The 21,994-nt window shown below is 45.6% G+C and overlaps 1 protein-coding gene across 1 annotated transcript in view; it reads left to right on the top strand.

Moving 5' to 3' along the window:
• Window positions 1-21,994, top strand: part of LOC124545527 (NACHT and WD repeat domain-containing protein 2-like) — a 1,590,779-nt gene that overhangs the window by 1,533,576 nt on the left and 35,209 nt on the right. Inside the window, exons 10-11 of the mRNA XM_047124475.1 lie at window positions 3,003-3,021; window positions 8,559-8,764. Of these exons, the coding sequence (XP_046980431.1) occupies window positions 3,003-3,021; window positions 8,559-8,764 (225 nt within the window). The remainder of the gene's footprint in view (window positions 1-3,002; window positions 3,022-8,558; window positions 8,765-21,994) is intronic.

Here is a 21,994-nt window from a genome sequence, read left to right as displayed (position 1 = left end):
CGCTTGGTGTGAAGAGCGTAAGCACTGGACGACTGAACAGTGGAAAAACGTTGTGTGGAGTGACGAATCACGGTACTCAATTTGGCGATCCAATGTGGCGAATGCTTGGTGAACGTCATCTGCTAGGGTGTGTAGTACCAACAGTAAAATTCTGAGGCTGTGATTGTGTTTTTCATGGAAGTGGCTTGCACCCCTCGTTGTTTTGCGTGGCGCTATCACAGCACAGGCCTACATAGATGTTTTAAGAACCTTCTTGCTTCACACTGTTGAAGAGCAATTCGGGGATGATGATTGCATCTTTCAACGCGATCGAGCACCTGTTCATAATGCACGGCCTGTGGCGGAGTGGTTTCATGACAATAATATCCCTGTAATGGACTGGCCTGCACAGAGTCCTGACCTGATTCCTATAGAACACCTTAGGGATCTTTTGGAACGCCGACTCCCTGCTAGGCTTCACCGACCGGCATCCATACCTCTCCTCAGTGCAGCACTCCGTGAAGAACGGGCTGCCTTTTCCCAAGAAACCTTCCAGCACGTGATTGAACGTATGCTTGCGAGAGTGGAAGCTGTCATGAAGCCAGGTGTCCGGATACTTCTGATCACATGGTGTATTGCTGAGAATAAACTAAGGCGACTAAAGTCATGAATTAGCGGCACTCACACATACAGAGGGCGGTACTATCGCGTACACAGGCTATAAAAGTGCAGGGCCTTGCGACGTGATTATTGCCGCACGACGGAAAGTAACAGCCTTTGAACGCGGATAGGTAGTTGGAGCTAGACGCATGGGACGGACTTGTAGGGAATTCAATATTCCGATATCCACGGTGTCAAGAGCGTGCCGTGAATACCAAAATGAGGTATAAATTCTCACTTAACGACAGAGAGCAGCGACATTTACCTAGAGGTGCCAGTACTAACGGACAACCAACACTGCAAGAAACAACGGCAAAAATCAATGCTGGATGCACAACGAACGTATCCGTTGCGACAGTGCAACGATATTTGGCATTTATGGGCAATGCCAACAGACGACCGACGCGAGTGCCTTTGCTAAAAGTACGACATCGCATGCAGCTCCTCTTTCGGGCTCGTGAGCAAATCGTTCGGACCATGGATGGGTGGAAAACCGTGACCTGCTCACACGAGTCCTGATTTCAGTTGATAAGAGCTGATGGTAGGGTTCGAGTGCAGCGCAGATCCCTAGGAGCCGTGGATCCAAGTTGTCACCAAGGTACTGTGCAAGCTGGTGGTGGCTCAATAATGGTGTGGGCTGTGTTTACATGGAATGGACTGCGTCCTGTGGTCCAACTGTACCGATCATTCAATGAGAATGGTTGTGTTCGGCTACTTGGAAACCATTTGCAGACATTCACTGATTTCATTTTTATGGATGACAGTGCACCATATCAGCGAACCACAATTGTTCGTGATTGGCTTGAAAGACATTCTCGACAATCTGACGAATGATTTGGCCACCCAGATCGCCTGACATCAATCCTATCAAAAATTTATGAAAGGTAACAGACACGTCAGTTAGTGCACAATATCCTGCAGCTGTAACACATTCGAAATTATTGGCGGCTAAAGAGGCAGCGTGGCTCAGTTTTTTCCGCAGAGAACTTACTACGGCTTTTTGAGTCCATGCGTTGTTGCACTACGCTGGGCAACAGAAGGTACGACACGATAGTAGGGCATGTCCCATGACTTTGTCACCTCACTGGATGTACATGAACTCCGTAAGACTTCGTCGATCATGTTGCTCTACTCATAGAACGTTAAAAATTGTAGCGACATGCAACAAGACCTCCGAAGAATCGGCGCTTCATACAGTGACTGACAACTGACCCTCAACGAAAACAGTTGTAACTGGCTGAAAACATATGGGCAGAACGACTCATTATTCCTTGTCGAGACCATTGCAAAACAATGACTGGAAGCAGTCACATCCATGAAAGGCCTATAAGTATGCGTTGCAGAGCGACTTGATGTGGAACGATCGCATTAATTAAATCGTGCGTAATGCAGATGGCGGACTGACATTCGTTGGAATAATCCACAGGAACGTCGTCCATGAACAAAGGAAGTAGCTTACACAACCCTCTTAAGACCATTACTTGAGTACGGCTCGTCAGTCAGTTATCTGCACCAGATGGGGATAATAGAGGAAACATAGAGCATCCAAAGAAGAGCAGCACATTCGTTTACAGTTTCATTCAGTAGGCGCGAAAGCGTCACGGAAATGCTTAGCCAACTCCAGCAGCAGACGCTGTAAGGGAGGCATTCTCCATCATGGTATGGTCTACTGTTAAAGTTCCGAGAGCGTACGTTCGTAGAACAGTTAACTTATATATTGCTTCCTTCTGCGTATATCTCGCGACAGGACCACGAAGAAAAAACCAGAGAGATACTAGTCCACACAAAGGGTTCCCAGCAATCGTCAATTCCGTGAACCATTGGCGACTGGGGAAGTAAAAGTGGGAAGTGAAACCGGTACACAAAGCCAACCTCCGCCATGCAACATCAGGTGACTTGCACAATGTAGATATAGAAAATGACAGGTTAGTGCAAAGAAAAAGTGAGCGTTTAAATTGAGCAACAGGAACTGTCTATTTGATATCAGAAATAAAGATTGCCACAAGGGGAACAAACGTCATACAACATCAAACGAAATGTGCTTGACATTGAAACAGTGTATACCGTAGACGTCAGCCTTGGAAATGATTAAGAAAGTAAAAAGTCTGCATTCACAGTACTGTCAAGAAAGACATGTTATTGATAACACGAAGAGAAGCGGTGGAGGCTGGGAACGTGCTTGCGTACCAAAAGTATAGTTTTCTGACACACTTTCATTTACCAGTAACACGGAATTTTAGAGAAGCCGATAACTTCTCGGAATAACTAATAGCTTTTTCCTTCACAACGTCCAGTTTCGTTAATTCCTGTTGCACAACGTCCCATAGCAGTCGACAATTATAGACGGTCATACTCAATTACAGGGTCTGCCGAGCGCTGTTGGTAAGCCGGGTGCAGTCAGCCCTTGTGAGGCCAATTGAAGGCCCTGTCGACTGATAGGCAGCGGCGTCACGAAAACTGACAACGGTCGGGAGAGCCGTCTGCTGACCACGTGCCACTCCATATGTTTCTTTAACGGAGGTGGAGCCCCTCCACGCCCACACCGGCATGATGGCCAACACAACAGGTCTACTGCCATCTCTGCATAAAGATTAGTTTCCACTAGTGTGAGGTGTCGCAGGATGTGGGTACTGCGATGTTTGCGTACGTCTGGTTAAGGTTACCCATTAATACGCACTCGTTTGGAGATAGATTGGGTCGAAGTCGAACGAAGGGTAGCGGTTCGGAAGGGCAGAGGAAAAAAAGTGCCAAGGCAAGAGCCAAGGGAAAAAAACCTCTGCGATAGTTAGGTCGGGTGGTAAGAGCAGTAGCGGATGTCTTGCTGCCTGCGATAGGTCTTGCGAGGGTAGGCTTTGTTACTAGTGGGTATCATGCATGTCGATACCTTGACGTTGTGAGGTTGTGTTGCTCGGAGGCTGCCGCTGGGTGCCGGTATAGAGCTCTCGTTCAGCGTCAGAAACCTGCAACAGTTAGGTTTGCTATCGTTTTTGTGTCCGATAGGTCGTATATCGGAAGCACAGTGTAAGGTAATGTTGGCGGTTTGTTTGTGCGTCAGTGGGTGAGCTCGTCCGTGTCCCTGCTGTCGCCTGTTGGTCAGCTCTAATAGCAGCTGGTAGTTGCCAGTCAGTGTTGCTGATATGAAGGGGCTTGCCGACGTTCATCGCTTGTTAGTGTATGTTAGTTTACCATAGGTGGCTATGCCCTAGCTAGCAGTGTCTTTGGCCGCTTGTGCTTCCACTATGGTTGTAATCGTAGTTTCCCAGAGTGAGGACGAAAGAATTGTTCGAGTGTCTCGAGTTCCTGTATAGTCGTGTGGTGTGGTTTTTTTTTTTTTTTAATACTTCATATGCGAACCCAGCCCGCATTTAGCCTAAGGATGACACAGTGGTCGGTCGGTACCGTTGGGGCTTCAAGGCCTGATCGGACCGCGATTAGTTCATATTGAACACATTTTTACGCGTATCGGCCGTTTTCTCCTCTTTGTGTTGTTTACAATCACGACGTACCATGCAATGGCCAAAGAGAAAGAAAAGTTGCTGAATTCCTTTCAGGACTCAACACCGTGATGATTTTATACCTGTGCAATATGTACTGACGCGTGCTTTATGGCACGTCTAACCAGGCGCTACTTTCCTCCGCTCACTTTGAACCGCGATTTAAGGATCGTGAGGATGTCACTAATCATGCGGCCCATCCCGCCGGAGGTTCGTGTCCTGCCTCAGGCATGGGTGTGAGTGTTGTCCTCAGGGTTACGTTTGTTTAAGTAGTTTATAAGTCTGGGGACCGATGACCTCAGCAGTTTCGTCCCTTAGGAATTGACACACATTTGAACATTTTGTCTAAACTGATGGCGAGCCCGTCAAGAGCACACTCAAATTAGATGTATCGAGTTTTTGTAGATGAAAATTTAAAGAAACATTCTTTCACATTTAGGGCTGTAAAATTAACGTCTAGATTTTGTACCGTATGTAACTAATATTGTCGGATACCCGTTACGAAATATTCGATGGATTATGTTATTGCTGATGCAGCCATTACACACAAACAATTTTTCCCAACCCAGTAAGTTGAAGGCCTGTATGCGAGTATGCGACATTTGAGAATGTTCTCTATCCGGAACAGGCTTTTGCCATCTATATACTGACCGACACACACCGTGGCTGCACTGGCATTAAATTAGAAGAGCTCACCTCATTATCATGATGTTGATATTTTTGTGATGGTCTTCAGCCCAAAGACTGTTTTGATGCAACTCTCCACGCTAGTCTATACTGTGCGAGCCTCTTCATCCCCGAGTAACTACTGCAACCTACATCTCACTGAATTTGCTTACTATATTCATCTTTTGCTCTCTCTCTACGATTTTACAGCCCCCCCCTCCCCCCCGCTCCCCACACATTTCCCTCCAGTACTAAATTAGTCATCCCTTGTCTCAGAATGTACCCTATCAGCCGATATCTTCATTTGGTAAAGTTGTGCCACAAATTTCAGATTTCTTGTCTCCTCAGTTCTATCCAATACTTTCTCATTAGTTACGTGATCGGCCCATGTAATTTCAAAAGCTTCTGTTCGCTTTCTCTTCAATACATGGCTACACTCCAGACAAATACTTTCAGAAAAGACTTCCTAACATTTAAATCTATATTCGATGTAAGCAAACGTCTCGTCTTCGGAATTGCTTTTCTTGCCATTGCCTGTCTACATATATTGTCCTCTCTGCAGCAGCCTACATTACTTATTTTGCGCCGAAATTGCAAAACTCATCTACTACTTTAAGTGTCTCGTTTCCTTATCTGATTTCCTTAGCATCACGTGATTTAATTCAACTACATTCTGTTGTGGCTTGGCAAGACACCCAAGCCACTAGGAGGAAGCCGAAAGGCACGCGTTTAAGCTCACGCAGGCTGGCGTGAGGTCTGGAACAGGACTAGGACTTTATAGTAGCAAGAAAAGTACGTAGCTTCTGGAATACTTAACTTTAATCCATAATTGGTGAACATCGCTCGTGACGGTACATGTTTTACAGCATCAATAGTGACCGGTAATGGCGCCTTGCTAGGTCGTAGCAAACGACGTAGCTGAAGGCTATGCTAACCATCGTCTCGGCAAATGAGAGCGTAATTTGTCAGTGAACCATCTCTAGCAAAGTCGGCTGTACAACTGGGCCGAGTGCTAGGAAGTCTTTCCAGACCTGCCGTGTGGCGGCCCTCGGTCTGCAATCACTGATAGTGGCGACACGCGGGTCCGACGTATACTAACGGACCGCGGCCGATTTAAAGGCTACCACCTAGCAAGTGTGGTGTCTGGCGGTGACACCACACATTCAATTATCCTTGTTTTGCTTTTGCTGATGTTCATTTTGTATCCTCCTCTCAAGACATTGGCCTATCCGTTCAACCTCTGTTCCAAGTCCTTTGCTGTCTCTGACGGCAAATTTCTTCCAACTGAGCTTTAATCCCTACTCCATACATTTTCTTTTTATTTCTTTTCCTGCTTGTTCAGGGCACATCTTGAATAACATCGGAACATCGGTGATAATCTACAAGCCTCTATAACTCCCTTCTCCATCACAGCTTCCCTTTCATGCCCCTCGACTCTTATAAATGCCGTATGGTTTCCTCCCTGTATTTTATCTCTGCTTACCTTCAGAATTTGTAAGAGAGTATTCCAGTCAACAGTGTCCCAAGCTTCTTCTAAGTCTACAAATGCTAAAATTGTACGTCTGCCTTTCTTTAAAGATCCAGACTGTTCCCGGTGCAACTACGGGAAAGGCTGCTGCCCCTCTTCAGGAACCACACGGTTGTCTGGCCTCTCAGATAACCGTCCGTTGTGGTTGCACCTACGGTACGGCTATTTGTGTCGCTGAGGCATGCAAGCCACCCAACTGACGGCAAGATCCATGGTTCATTGAGGGAGGGAGAGGGCTCGCTACCATATGAAAATAACAGTTGCAGACTGAATCGCCACCCCGCTGCCTCACGTAGGCCCACTCCTACACTTGTTGTTCTGTGTACTGATTTCTCAGGATCTATGCACCCAAATTGCGTGAAAATGTAATCACATGTCAGTTCTAGTATAATATATTTGTCCAATGAATACCCGTTTATCATCTGCTTTTCTTCTTGATGTAGCAATTTTAATGGCCAGTAGTGTAAATAGAATCGACATCTACTACATCCGATGAATGCAGTTATCCCGCATTTACAGAGAATGTTCTGAATTTTTAAGGGATAACATATATCGCTGACATTTCGAAAAATTTCTCCTTCTTCTGGGAGCTTACATTAAAAATTAATTGCGAGTAGGAGTCGAACCGTCGCCACAGACACATTCGTTTCACGAATCTGGAACGCTAACCATTTTTTATAATCTCATTTTGTTCTTTATTGTTCGTTGCATTTAGTTCGGATCGGACATCCCATGACACCCATTCACTCAAATGGAAATGAGCGTACGGCATTGTGGACCGGGAGTCCTCCATTCGGGGAAGTTCGAACGCTGAGGGCAAGTACTTATTGCATTCGACGCCACATTAGGCGAATTGCGCATCGGAGATGGGGATGAAACAATGATGACAACAACACAACACCCAGTTCCTAAGCGGAGAAAATCTCCTGCCTCAGCCGGGAATCAAACCCGGGACGCTTGGCGTGGCATTCCGTCGCCTTGAACACGCAGCTAAACGGGGGGAGGGGGGGGGGGGCACAAAACCCATTCACTCAGATTTTTTTTTTATTTTCTTACAGAGGGCAGGAGGGCAGCTAACGCTCTGACCAAACGCGCTGAGCTACCGTGCCAGGGTCCACTTGAATACCACGAACCCTAACCTTTGGCACCTACGCCAGCCGCTGTGGCCGAGCGGTTATAGGCGCTTCAGTCCAGAACCGCGCTGCTGGTACGGTCGCAGGTTCGAATCCTGCCTCTGTCATGGATGTCTGTGATGTCCTTAGGGTAGTTAGGTGTAAGTAGTTCTAAGTCTAGGGGCTGATGACCTCATTGTTGAGTCCCATAATGCTTAGAAGCATTTGAACCATTTGTGGCACCTACTCACAAATACATACGCCACATAACAGGGGCGTAAAACTTCTCTCGCGGTTTTCTCGAAATTGCCAGAGTAGTGCACATTACTACTCGCACATTACGTTGTTCTAATGACCTCCAAAAGGTGTGCAAAGTTTGAAGTAAATCTGTGGACCCAGCGTCTCCTTAGTGGACTTGTTGCATCTTCTAAGTGTCCTGCCAATGAAACGCAACCTTCGGCTCGCCTTCCCCTCAATATTATCTATGTGATCTTTCCAACTGAAGTTGTTCGTAATTTTAACACCCAGGTACTTAACTGAATTGACAGCCTTGAGAACTGTACTATTTATCGAGTAATCGAATTCCAACGGATTTCTTTTGGAACTCATGTGGATCACCTCACACTTTTCGTTATTTAGCGTCAACTGCCACCTTCCACATCACACAGCAATCTTTTCTAAATCGCTTTGCAACTGATACTGGTCTTCGGATGACCTTACTAGACGGTAAATTACAGCATCATGTGCGAACAACCTAAGAGAAATGCTCAGATTGTCACCCAGGTCATTTATATAGATCAGGAACAGCAGAGCTCCCAGGACGCTTCCCTGGGGAACACCTGATATCACTTCAGTTTTACTCGATGATTTGCCGTCTTTTACTACGAACTGCGACCTTCCTGACAGGAAATCACGTATCCAGTCGCACAACTGAGACGATACCCCACAGGCCCGCAGCTTGATTAGAAGTCGCTTGTGAGGAACGGTGTCAAAAGCTTTCCGGAAATGTTGTGTTCACGGTAGCTGTTTCCGGTACCTGCTTTCGAGTGGCAGCCCCCGTGGTGTTGCAGCGACGTGACGACGGCCGAGTGGGCGTCGACGGCGGCGTCGCTGGCGCAGGTGGTGCAGGCGGCCGCGAGGCACCTGCTGTCCGCGGAGAGCACGGGGCAGCCCGCCGCCGCCAGGTACCGCCAGCTGGCGCTGTCCGCCGTCGAGAGGCAGTTCAGCCACGCGCTCGGTGAGTACCCGCTGCTCTACCTGCGTCTGCGCGGCTGCTGCTCCACGGAGTCCCGTCTCTCGCGAGAAGAGACGAAGAACACGCAGAGGTCAGGGTGGCTCAAGTCGCAATCTTTCAATACGTACACCAGTCATCAGATGGTTAAAGGTTCTTCTGGCGAGCGCACCTTACATAGCTCGTAGGCAAAGTAAGTTATACTACCTTCTTCAGAGAGATCCCGCCACACCTCTGTATATCCAAAGATTAGTAAAATTATTATTTAGACAGGTTCACTCCGCCCTAGCGGTTGAATTGTGGGCTTTAGAAAAATTAAGTTTAGACGTAATTACCTTGGGATCTTGCCACGGAGTGGTCGCAAGAACCAATCTATTATGCAAGTGATTACAATTTAGACTTGAAATTTAAAGAAGTAACTCAAGAAAGGAGCAAATTTAATTGCATAACACGCTATCTGACATTGCTATGTTGACCCTGCTAAGCAAGTAACTTGAGTGTGACCAGCGTCCTCACATATGATTATCTAAATCTTTACCTTTTTTTTGTAACCCACAAAAATTAATGATTGGTACGAGCCAAAGAACGGATATTCTGAACAGGTAAGTGTTGCCAGTACCAGAGTAATTATTGGATTTATTCAGTTCAGCAGAGACAAATTAATTAGATTGTTATTGAAAGTTTTCCTTCATTGGAAGAAGGGAACAGTTGAAATATGCACAGTTAACTTTGAAATAGCTGCTGTCAGGGCTGACACTCTCCCTATCTAGATGTACTGCACAACATTCTGTGCGTATCTTAAGTCAATCGAAAACAATGACGCAAAGTGGCGATCATGAATGGTGCGAACTGGTAATCAAATGTTGCGAGTTCTATCGCTCTGCCAAGATGGAGTAAGGCGCTAACCAGAAAACATAATTCTGATCAAAGTGCGCCGGTGCTGCGTATGTTAGTCAATAATAATTGCGGTTGCACCCGCTGTTGCCTTCGACTGTCTGCATTGCTTGACGGGTTGCTATTTAGATGACCCACGGAGCTCCAACTGCGATGATGCGCTATCGTGAAAATAACGTGTTCCTGTCCGGGCTGCCGGAAATGTAAAACTAGCGTCTCCGTACTCCGTAGCGGACAATACAGAGCAATGCGACTGCTCGCTAAAGCAGTCAGATCACAGATCTCTTTTTCACGGATCGTGTGTAGCCTCAGTGTCTCCTTCTCTGCAGCAGCGGCTGCCCAATCATCTTCTTGCAAAAAAAATTCCGCCAATCCTCTGTCTTTCTTTTCTTTCTTTTGCTCGTGCCGTTTTCCCTGCGGATACGCAGCGACGTCATAGTTAATCGGATGTAGCAATGTTAGTTGAAGGGGTGGCTGGATACCCTTCCTGACGCCACCCCGTGCCCCCCCCCCCTACCTCACACCCTCTCCCCTCCCCCGGGAAGGAATTAGTGTACCCCAACTGTCTGCGACTAGTCTAATCCATGGAATAGAACGAAAGTGTTCAGATGTCTGCGAGCCGTGTAACTGAGGCGGGATGTGGGGACCAGCCCGGTATTCACCTAGGGGGGTGGTGGAAAACCGCCTAAAAACCACATCCAGGCTGGCTGGCACACCGGCCCACGGCGTTAATACGCCAGGCGGATTCGATCGAGGGCCGGCGCGCCTACCCGAGTCCAGGAAGCAGAGCGTTAGCGCGCTCTCCCGCCAGTCCTCTGTCTTCCCTGCAAACAGTGTGTGGGCTGGAATCATTACCCCATGTCACACAGTTTCAGCTAGTGGGTGGCTTCTGGGAGGCGTTTTAAGTTGAAACGTTCTCGATGCTTCTGCGTCGCTAACGGAACCATCGGAATGTTTCTGCAGAGCCCCAAGCCAGTAGCAGGGGTGCGAGGGGCTTACAAGGAGTGCACCTCGCCAGCGCGGCCCGTAGCTGCGCCAGACCGTCTTTTGTGTTAATCGACGCCTTGGCAGCGAAGAACCGAGTCTGGGCCAGCTTTCCACGTAATGGAGAAATCGCGGCTTTGAGTTTTACATTACGGGACTACGGTACCACGCCACCCCCGTCCTGTACAAGGGCTGCCGCCCGACTGGGGGGGGGGGGGGGGGGCGTGTCGCTGGTTTTCTCTCGGGCCACCCATGGAGGCCGCTATGTACCGTCCCGACTCGGCCGTTACCTCGTTGTGGCTCAGTCATAGAAACCGAAGCTATCTGAATTATTTTCATCGGCTACAAAATTTGCTACTTGCGTGAAATGCGACATTTAATCACCACTTGCCCCACATGGTTACTCCAGTGTGAGAATAACTGGAAATATTCTGAACGATTCCGCAAAACCATATGCAGACTGCATAGTTGTGTATTAAAATCGTGAAGTGGGCGAGTGATGTGGGTCTTGCACTCATTATGGAGGGGACACGGCAGTTGCCACCTTGTAACGTTCGTTGAAACCAAAGATCTGCTGCTGTTCTTTTATCCATTGGTATGAGAACAAAGAATTGGTGTTAACATCGAGATCCTTAAGCACAATTGCCTCTAGTAAGCGTATTACAATTCTCAAATGCAATAAATTACTAATTATGTAATTTTTCTTCAATTTAGACGTCTCTTAAATAATAAAACTGATAATTGACACTGATATACTCTATCAGATCATTATGCTTTGGAAATCATTCCTAGATTTACTGTTTATATCACTTCTCGTGAACTCAGTAAGTCAGAGATTAAACCCCACTGTTTTTAGCGTCGTATGGTATACAAATTTTCATTCGGTAAAAAATCACCGCTCTTCCTGATCTTCACTTACGTCTCAGTATAAATAAACTGGAGTCATCAGTTTCCAAAACAATTAATTCTTTCACACTTTTTTTCTTAGAAGACGCAAAACGTTTTATATCGTAGCTCCGTACACAGACGACTGCTACGTAAGTATCCCAATGTGCATCTGCCATCAAGCGTGCCTCTTTCAGAACAGCTAACATCGAACTCTGACATAGAACTGAAGTTACAACATAACATTTTCGTTTCTGAAACTTAATTTAATCGTTAGAAACATAGGTCAGAACAGTTAATCCCGTCTGTCGAACGTTGTAATTTTTTGCACTTTCGTTGTCGTCTAATTCTTTATGCACGGTAATATAACGTCGTTTCGTAACAAATAAGTAGCATCCGTTACTTGTGCGAACAGAGAATTCTCGTCCCTCTCTTCCGTCATTCACATTAGTTTTAAAAGACTGTGACGTTAGATCACTTGACTACCTCTTTTTGTGTATACAGCGACTGGATCTGTGAACGTCCTTCATACCACTAACAAATAGCGGAAGGTAAACAGCCCAGACACCACGATTCTGCTGAACTGAAGAGAGGTGTCCCAACCGCAAAATGCCGCACCGCGGTACTAAATAAACTGTCGCGCTCTTCCGGATATTTTCGAGAAGGACCAAGTAACAGGCCTCTCTCTGTCCATCTGCTCCTTCCCCCACTCTGCGTTCGTTTCCTTCCTCTTCTCTCCTCTCTCTAACTTTGAGCCTTGTTTATTGGTGTTGCAAAGGAAATTTTGTTGGGAACTGATGTCGCTTAAAATGGATGGGTAGAGTGGTTGGCATCATTGGTAGTATATGGGTTATGAGAGAGACCTCTCCAGCTGTTGGATCAGTGGCGGTAGCAGCTTCCATGACAGTGTTCCGCAAGCTTCTAAGCTACAAACGAGCTGTTGGATCAGTGACGGTAGCAGCTTCCATGACAGTGTTCCGCAAGCTTCTAAGCTACAAACGAGCTGTTGGATCAGTGACGGTAGCAGCTTCCATGACAGTGTTCCGCAAGCTTCTAAGCTACAAACGAGCTGTTGGATCAGTGACGGTAGCAGCTTCCATGACAGTGTTCCGCAAGCTTCTAAGCTACAAACGAGCTGTTGGATCAGTGACGGTAGCAGCTTCCATGACAGTGTTCCGCAAGCTTCTAAGCTACAAACGGGTAGCATTACAAAGTGTCGGACGATTCAGGTCCCACGGTAGTATTCTAATCATAAGCCGATAAGACATAAATACGACTTTCTGTTTCCTGTTAAAACCTATTGCAAAGAATAAAATAAAAGAGTATATTGCTGTGTTAACATAATCTGTTTCAAATTGAAGATAAGGAGAAAGGATGTATGTAAAAAAAATAATTTGTCTAATGGTTTAAACGCCCTGATACCGTAGCTGAAACTGATTGCAAGAAGGGAAATTAAATCGCTCATATTCACAGCACAGCATTTCTTTTCTCGCAGTCCGCTTCAGCAGGATACCGGTACATTGTTGCTTAAAAAATATATAGGCTATGTCCATCAGAGTGTTTAGCAGACTGTCGTGTAGAAGTCTGAAGTAAATTGGGCAGGAATATTTCGAGAGTTTTGAATGTTAAACAACGACTTGTCTTTATAGAGTAACATATATTCCCTAATGAAGTTGACCACCAACAATTGCTATGGTGTCTTCTTAAAAAGTACTTTATTGTTAGCTAAGCTTCTTATCTATCGCATATAATAGTTTCACTGACAGAGCCTATTCACTGACAGAGCCTATTCCCCATCAGCGACTTCGTCCAAATTTGTGGTATATTGAGGGCTCGGCCAAAAACGAAACTAACAGAAGTTGGCCAAGCATTTATTAAAAAAATTTAAAAAAATAAAAAAAAGTTTTTTTGGCACAGATCGGGAGAATCATGAACGATTCAGGCAGCGACTAGCACTGTTGAAAGAACACAGAACTGTAATCCGAAGGTCGTGGAGACGAGTCCCTAAGTGGAAACCCTTTTATTATTGTCAATTTTTACCCTACGTGTATTGCAAATAATCCGAAATATGAACAAAGTAACCCATTCGTATATAGCACAATATGCTATGACCCTTTCTAGAAAATGATTGCCAGGAGTCTATGAACGCCAACTAGAGAGAATTGTCTCTTTTGAACGAACAATTCGAAAAATGGTGAATGAATATTTGGCAAAATATAGAAATGTCGTCAAAACTTCGTCAAAATCTGGAAAACTTGAAACAGCCACATACAAAAAGTACTTTCGCTGGTGTGGAGCAGAACAAATTTCTTTCTGTTTATGAGTACATGGAAAGACAAAAAGGTTTACAATTATATTTCGAGACAGAAAAGGACTGCCATCATTCAGTATTAAAGTGATTTCAGCCCCCTCCCAAATGCTCTCTGTTCCTGTAACCCTACGACATCTGTTTTTAAGGTCAAGTAAAGAATCTGATCAAAAACTTTCAAAATTGCTGTTATCCTACTGAGAGACAAAAAGAAATCACGTCCAGAGAAGGCTACATGACAATATGTTAGATTGTTCATCACCAGCCAGTTTTGTTGCGAAACTCTGCGATGAGAAAGAACTTTTGCGACCGTAAACTAAGTTCGCTTTTCTATAGAAACTTTAAAACAATAACATAACAGTACAAATGTGGCGTTTGTAGGGTGTACAAGACGCCGAGAAAATTACTGCTCTCTCTGCTTCTACTAATAGTATCACTCCACACCTGTGAACCATTAACTGTAAAATGAGAAACGTATCTAATTTTATATCGAAGTTCTCGTGTACACCTTACAATCCTGGAAACATATTTGTAATCCCAAACTTTGGTTGACCTTTCCATTTCAAGCCTTTTATGAAAATATTAATAAATACAACATATTTAGCATTACTTCGGATTATTCGCAGCGGTAGTAACGTAGAAACTGTAAATAAAAAGAATATTTCGGCGTGGATTCTACCCCACAATCCCCCCGATTACCGCTGCGCAAACCGCTACCTGGGAGCTACACTGACATAAATGGATTCGTGCCTCTTCCTCCCCACGACAAAAATGCTGTTTTCTGTAAACGCTTGGCCACGTGGAGCTCCCACATCGGCGACCTTTTTTTTCCATGGCAAGTCCTGCCTATACCACAAATCTGAACGAAATCGATGATGAGGAACGAGCGCTGTCCCCTTTTGAGTTCGCCTACCATACACCATAAATTTCGTTAGTTTCGCATGTCGCTGCACGACTACAAGCATGAACCAAATTACCGCTGTGATCACAAATTTTGTATAGGAAGCCTTTTTTTTAAAAAAAAAAATAAAAGTCCATCATACACGTTCGACATTTCGCCAGCGCGCTACACGTCGCCTGCTTCCCAGGAAAAGCGTGCTGTGAGCGTCGCTTTGAACAGGCCGAACTTCACCGCACGGCGTTTCACTGCCTTATTGAAACGTGCATAAGCTTGTTGGAAATGACAGAGTTTGTACTGAGAAGTGACAACTCGCTAATGAAACTTGTGACTTCATGAATTATCAATTTTAAATGGTTTTGTTGTGAATTACAAGAGAAATAGCCGGCCGGTGTGGCCGAGCGGTTCTAGGCGCTTCAGTCTGGAACCGCGCGACCGCTACGGTCGTAGGTTCGAATCCTGTCTCGGGAATGGATGTGTGTGATGTCCTCAGGTTAGTTAGGTTTAAGTAGTTGTATGTTCTAGGAGACTGATGACCACAGCAGTTAAGTCCCATAGTGCTCAGAGCTATTTGAACCATTTTTGAACTGATGACCTCAGATGTTAAGTCTCATAGTGCTCAGAGCCATTTTTGAACGAGAGAAATAGATTAGGAGGCATTACATTCTGGCAGTGTGCATATTTAAACACTTGCTTAGTTAACCTGTCACGGTGAATCGACGTCATTCCACACCATTCCTGTGCCGAAGGAACTCGTCGATATAGCGATATTTTAACTTTCAGTTGCAGAGCTTCCGGCGTTCTGGTTTCTAGAAGCGTGATTTTTAGGTGTCCAACGTTTTCTGGTGTTCGTAACGTTTTCCGACAGCTTCTTAATGTTTACATCGTTATTTAGATTACTTTGTGACGTAGTGCCGAAAGTACTTAGGGCCATTTTTATTTTTGACAAGCTGTACATGACGCCATCGTCTCTATAAAATCAAGATAGCGCCCTGTCACTGAAGTAGAAAGGGCCGTAGCGACCGCAACCACCGACCGGCGTATATTGTGTTAGTACCCGCGTGGCAAGCGAGTGTGTCACGTTCCGCGCGTGCGCCAAGTAGATCTTCGTGTATCGCTAGGGGCACTGTGTGTTGTCTCGCGACGCGCAGAGCTTTTATTCTTTGTTTTAGTACTTTTTATATGTTGGTTATTCTATGTTTTCACCTTTTGCCTCGTATGGGTTCCTATGTACAATGTGCCTAGCAAAGGAAGCAACAACGAGCTTACAAAGTGCAACTGATCAGTTCTCGTATCCTTAGTCTCGCTAGCCGGGTATTTAGCATACATTCTCGTGAGCTCTGTATGTAGTATTCTACGATAAAATAGAGTTCCGTTGGTGTGTTGAAGATCTTTCGGTGTACCTGTCATTCTTGTAGCAGGCATAGTACATTCTCAACTCCTGATTATCATACACAGCGGCCAAAGAGCTGTTACAAAGTCGAATAAGATGTACTCGTAAGGTTCTTTTAATTATCATTTCGAAATTTCCGTTACTTCGCGGTATACGTTTGCAGTTCGAGCGCAATCTGAAATCTTCACGCTACAGTGCCGTAACCCTGCACAAGCGATGCCAGAATAAAATGCGTAGCCCATAGATAGAGTGCAGTACTGTGCGTAAATTCGTCTTCTGCATTTGAAACAGGACAACGCCACAACAAACGAGGCGCGGTTACTAAAAGTGTACGGCAGCACTATACCATCATATGACACAGTGATCAGGTGGCAGAGAGCCTTCCAGTGCGGTTAAACAAGTCTGTGTAGGATAGTAGTCACAGTAGAAGTCGAACACTGGGTGTCACACACCGAGCCGGTAGTTGAAAAAAGCATATAGGTACTGCGTCAATTTTCAGCATATTACACGACATTCTGAACACTAGAAAGAGTAGTGATATTACATGTCGCGTTGATACTTCGTTTCAGTTAGGAGTTTACAATTTTTTCATCGACTGTGTACAGCTTCGTGCATCATCACATTTTGTTAGGTTGGGTTGTTTTTGGGAAGGAGACCAGACAGGAAGGTCATAGGTGTCATCGGATTAGGGAAGGATGGGGAAGGAAGTCGGCCGTTCCCTTTGAAAGGAACCATCCGCATTTCTTCTTGGTGTAGCAATTTTAATGGTCAGTAGCGTAGTTTGACTGAGCGTAAATTGTAACTCAGTCACCGCTTTTCATCTTCAGATCACTTCATCTTGATATATTAACAACAAAGAATACGGCATAAGAATTTCGGAAACTGCACTACTTGTCGGCTGTTCGAGGTGTGTTGTGGTGAGGGTTCTATAACACGTGGCGTTACCAAGGTAATGCCATATCCAGACGTCTTGGGGTCGGGTGGCCACCCCCCATTACAGATGTCGGACGTCGTAGGCTGGGCAGACTGGTAAAGCAGGACAGTCGGCGAACTGTGGCAGAAATAACATCAGACTTGAATGCTGGCCAGAGTGTAAGTGTGTTTGAAGAAACAGTGCACCGAACACTCCTAACGATTGGCCTTCGCAGCCGACGAACCATGTATGTGCCAATGTTAACACCAAGACATCGGTAAATACGACTGAAATCAGCACATGACCATTGGGACTGGACATCGGCGCAGTGGCAGATCATTGCATGGTCTGATGAACCCCAATACCTTCTTCATGTCGATGGGAGGGCGGAAATCCGTCGTCTTCCACGGGAACAACTCCTTGGGACCTATACTGCTGGATGGATACAAGCTGGCAGCGGCTCAATTATGCTCTGAGGGACATTTACATGGGTATCCATTTGTCCAGAGGAGCTCGTACAAGGCACGATGACGGCCAAGAAGTATCGTACACTGGTTACAGACGATGCACAGCTCTTCATGACGGTCGTGTTTCCCTACGGCAGTGGCATTTTTCAACAAATGGTTCAAGTGGCTCTGAGCACTAAGGGACTTAATATCTGAGGTCATCAGTCCCCTAGAACTCAGAACTACTTAAACCTAACCAACCTAAGGACATCACACACATCCATGCCCGAGGCAGGACTCGAACCTGCGACCGTACCAGGCACGTTGTTCCGGACTGAAGCGCCTAGAACCGTTCGGCCACAGCGGCCGGCTATTTTTCAACACGATAATGTGCAATATCACAGGGTCAGGAGTTATGGCTTCCCAACTCTCCAGATCTGAGCCCAATCGATCACATCTAGGATGTGACTGAACGTCATACCTCGTCGCCTCCTTCCCCGGAATTAGGCGACTTTTGTGTGCAGATACGGTGCCAGCTCCCTCCAGCGACCTGCCAAGGCCTCATAGCTTCCATGTCGTGACACGTAGCCGCTGTTACACGCGTGAAAGGAGTAGATACTGGCTACTAGGCAGGTGGCGATAACGTTCTGTCTGATCAGCGTGTACTTCGAAAAATAACGTAACTCAGTTACTACTTTTCATCTTCAGATCATCTAGTTTTGATTTATTAACAACAAAGAATACATCACAGTGTAACGTTCTCATAAACTGTAAGTAATTTAAATACATACGAGTACACGTGTAGCACAACGTGGAGGCAACACAAACAGATTTCATCAAAGACATTCCATCACTGACCTATCGTAGTTGTTTCAATGGATAGAGATAATACGCCCAGTAGATGTGCCGCTGCTTCGGACTTAATCGTGCGTTAGGTGGCCGTCGACGCGGTGGAAATTAATCCTGTGCGGTGATATTACCGCGCCGCGCGAAGGTTAGCAGTCGCCCGAATTCTGCGTCGCTCACGCAAAACAGAAAGCAGGAAGCAAACTGTGGTGCCACCGCCAGACACCACACTTGCTAGGTGGTAGCCTTTAAATCTGCCGCGGTCCGTTAGTATACGTCGGACCCGCGTGTGGCCACTATCAGTGATTGCAGACCGAGCGCCGCCACACGGAAGGTCTAGAGAGACGCCCCAGCACTCGCCCCAGTTGTACAGCGGACTTTGCTAGCGAAGGTTCACTGTCTACATACGCTCTCATTTGCCGAGACGACAGTTTAGCATAGCCTTCAGCTACGTCATTTGCTAAGACCTAGCAAGGCGCCATATTCACTTACTATTCTGAACACATAATATTGTGAATCATATACCGTCAAGAGCGACGTTTATCATTAATGGATTAAAGTTAAGTATCAAACTAATTACGTCCGCTTTCTGAATTATGATTCCTTGTCATGTTCCAGACCTCACGTCAGTATAGTTCTTCCCTCCTCACGCCAGCCTGCGTGAGCTAAAACGCGTGCACTTCGGCCTCCTCTCGTAACACGGTCTTGGCTCCTCAGCCAACACAACAGAAACATTTTGTAGTTTTATATTAATCAGTCACTATGTAAGGAATGACATCGAACAAACGTTTCATGACAACTATTAAGAACCTACAGTATTGCTAGACCCCACTGCGTATTTATCGAGTAGTACTGGCCAGCCGGTTGTCTTTCAGTACCGATCAGAAATAGCTTCAGTTTTTAATTTGTATTTCCTACTTCTAACTTCTTCTCAGGTTGAAACAGTCGGGCCGGCTAGTGTGGCCGAGCGGTTCTAGGCACTCCAGTCCGAAAACGCGCGACCGCAACGGTCGCAGGTTCGAATCCTGCCTCGGGCATGGATGTGTGAGATGTCCTTAGGTTAATTAGGTTTAAGTAGTTCTAAGTTCTAGGGGACTGATGACCTCAGCAGTTAAGTCCCATAGTGCTCAGAGACATTTGAACCATCTGAAACGGTGGAAAATGAGGAAAAAGTAAGAAGGAAATGGAAGGAAGAGTGCATGAATATGCCTGTGGACAAGGCTATGTACAAAAATAAAGGCCGCGTAATAGGCAACTGAAGCTTTGTCAGCAGTTAGAAAAGAAAAGTTTGTGACCAAAGAGAAGAGAATAACAGCGGAAAAAGTTAACCTCTAAATCCAGCTGAAGAAAGCTGAATGTGAGTTGGGTGTTCCAAACTAAAATAAAGTTCCAACAGGGTTACCATGGAAAGCAAATTACAAAACTGCGAATAAAACTAGAATTTACTAGAAATAATGGGTCAACAGAAGAGACTGGAAAGTGCTTTATATATTTGGAGTCTTCTAACGAAGATTGGGTCTTGTGTACTTAATGTAGTGGCTAGGCACATGTTGAATGTGTGGATGAAGATAATATTTTATATTTTATTTGCAATCTCTGTAAAAAAGTGAGCTAAATATTAATCGACTGAGCTGAATAGTAACAATAAGTTCCCATGGTTATATGTTGCATTATTATTCAATAAATTTCTGTTTGGTGCATCATTAACAACCGTTAATGCAAGACATTTTCTCAAAGAATTCTCACTGTAGCACTTTCGAGGTAATTAAGTGCTATAAATGACAAATAAAAATCATTACTCATAGAAAATGTTTTGAGATAAGGAAATGGTATATCAAAAGACGTAAGCCATCCTATACTGCACAGCTTGCCCCTACTTGAGGCCACCGTGATGAGCAGTCTCGGAAAGTTGTCCCAGGACATGTTTTTAGTCCACTAGACTTGCCATGTTCCTACTGTAGAAGACACAGTCGCACGTGGTGCTTCTTTTGCCTGTCGGATTTTGCTTCAGTCCTCGTATTTTCCAGATATGGCACCTTGCTCCTTACTCTGATGTATAATCCGTAGCGTGGTAGCGCAGCCTGTTTGTTCCAAGTGGAACGTTCACAGAGTAGCCATGCTGAATACGACCTCGCACACACTATGTAGCGCGGTAGGCTGAAAAAAATAAAATAAAATAAAATAAACTAGAGTCATAGCAAAGCTGGGAAGAAGCAGAAATGATTAACGAACAAGTTATAGCAGTAAGCAGAAGATTTACATAACTACACCGCTGGCCATTAAAATTGCTACACCACGAAGATGATGTGCAACTGACGCGAAATTTAACCGACGGGAAGAAGATGCTGTGATATGCAAATGATTAGCTTTTCAGGGCATTCATACAAGGTTGGCGTAGGTGGCGACACCTACAACGTGCTCACATGAGGAAAGTTTCCAACCGATTTCTCATACACAAACAGCAGTTGACAGGCGTTGCCTGGTGTAACGTTGTTGTGATGCCTCGTGTAAGGAGGAGAAATGCGTACCATCACGATTGCGACTTTGATAAAAGTCGGATTGTAGCCTATCGCGATTGCGGTTTATCGTATCGCGACATTGCTGCTCGCGTTAGTCGAGATCCAATGACTGTTAGCAGAATATGGAATCAATGGGTTCAGGAGGGTAATACGGAACGCCGTGCTGGATCCCAACGGCCTCGTATTACTAGCAGTCGAGATGACAGGCATCTTGTTCGAATGCCTGTAACGGATCGTGCAGTCACGTCTCGATCCCTGAGTCAAGAGATGGGGACGTTTGCAAGACAGCAACCATCTGCACGAACAGTTCGACGACATTTTCAGCAGCATGGACTGTCAGCTCGGAGACAGACCATGCTGCTGAAAATGGCTGCGGTTAGCCTTGACGCTGCATTACAGACAGGAACGCCAGCGATGGTGTACTCAACGACGAACCTGGGTGCACGAATGGCAAAACGTCATTTTTTTCGGATGAATCCAGGTTCTGTTTAGAGCATAATGATGGTTGCATCCGTGTTTGGCGAAATCGTGGTGAACACACATTGGAAGCGTGTATTCGTCATCGCCATACTGGCGTATCACCCTGCGTGATGGTATGGGGTGCTATTGGTTACACGTCTCGGGCACCTCTTGTTCGCATTGACGGCACTTTGAACAGTGGACGTTACATTTCAGATGTGTTACGACCCGTGGCTCTACCCTTTATTCGATCCCTGAAAAACCCTACCTTTCAGCAGGATAATGCACGACCGCGTGTCGCAGGTCCTGTACGGGCCTTTCTGGATATAGAAAATGTTCGACTGCTGCCCTGGCTAGCACATTCTCCAGATCTCTCACCAACTGAAAACGTCTGGTCAATGGTGTCCGAGCAACTGGCTCGTGACAATACGCCAGTCACTACTCCTGATGAACTGTGTTGAAGCTGCATGGGCAGCTGTACCTGTACACGCCATCCAAGCTCTGTTTGACTCAATGCCCAGGCGTATGGAGGCCGTTGTTACGGTGAGAGGTGGTTGATCTGGATACTGATTTCTGAGGATCTGTGCACCCAAATTGCACATGTCAGTTGAAGTGTAATACATTTGTGCAATGAATACCCGTTTATCATCTGCATTTCTCCTTGGTGTAGCAGTTTTAATGGCCAGTGGTGTAGGTATTTCTCCGAGTGTACAAAGACTCATTAAAACTAATGCAGCAAGAGAAACAGTTCTCAGTGTCGAAAAAGAGGGGGCCCTCTG

Source organism: Schistocerca americana, chromosome 8 (genome assembly GCF_021461395.2).
Source record: "Schistocerca americana isolate TAMUIC-IGC-003095 chromosome 8, iqSchAmer2.1, whole genome shotgun sequence".
Lineage (NCBI taxonomy): Eukaryota > Metazoa > Arthropoda > Insecta > Orthoptera > Acrididae > Schistocerca > Schistocerca americana.
The sequence above is the reverse complement of the archived record's forward strand: the minus strand, read 5'-3'. Positions and strand labels throughout refer to the sequence as shown.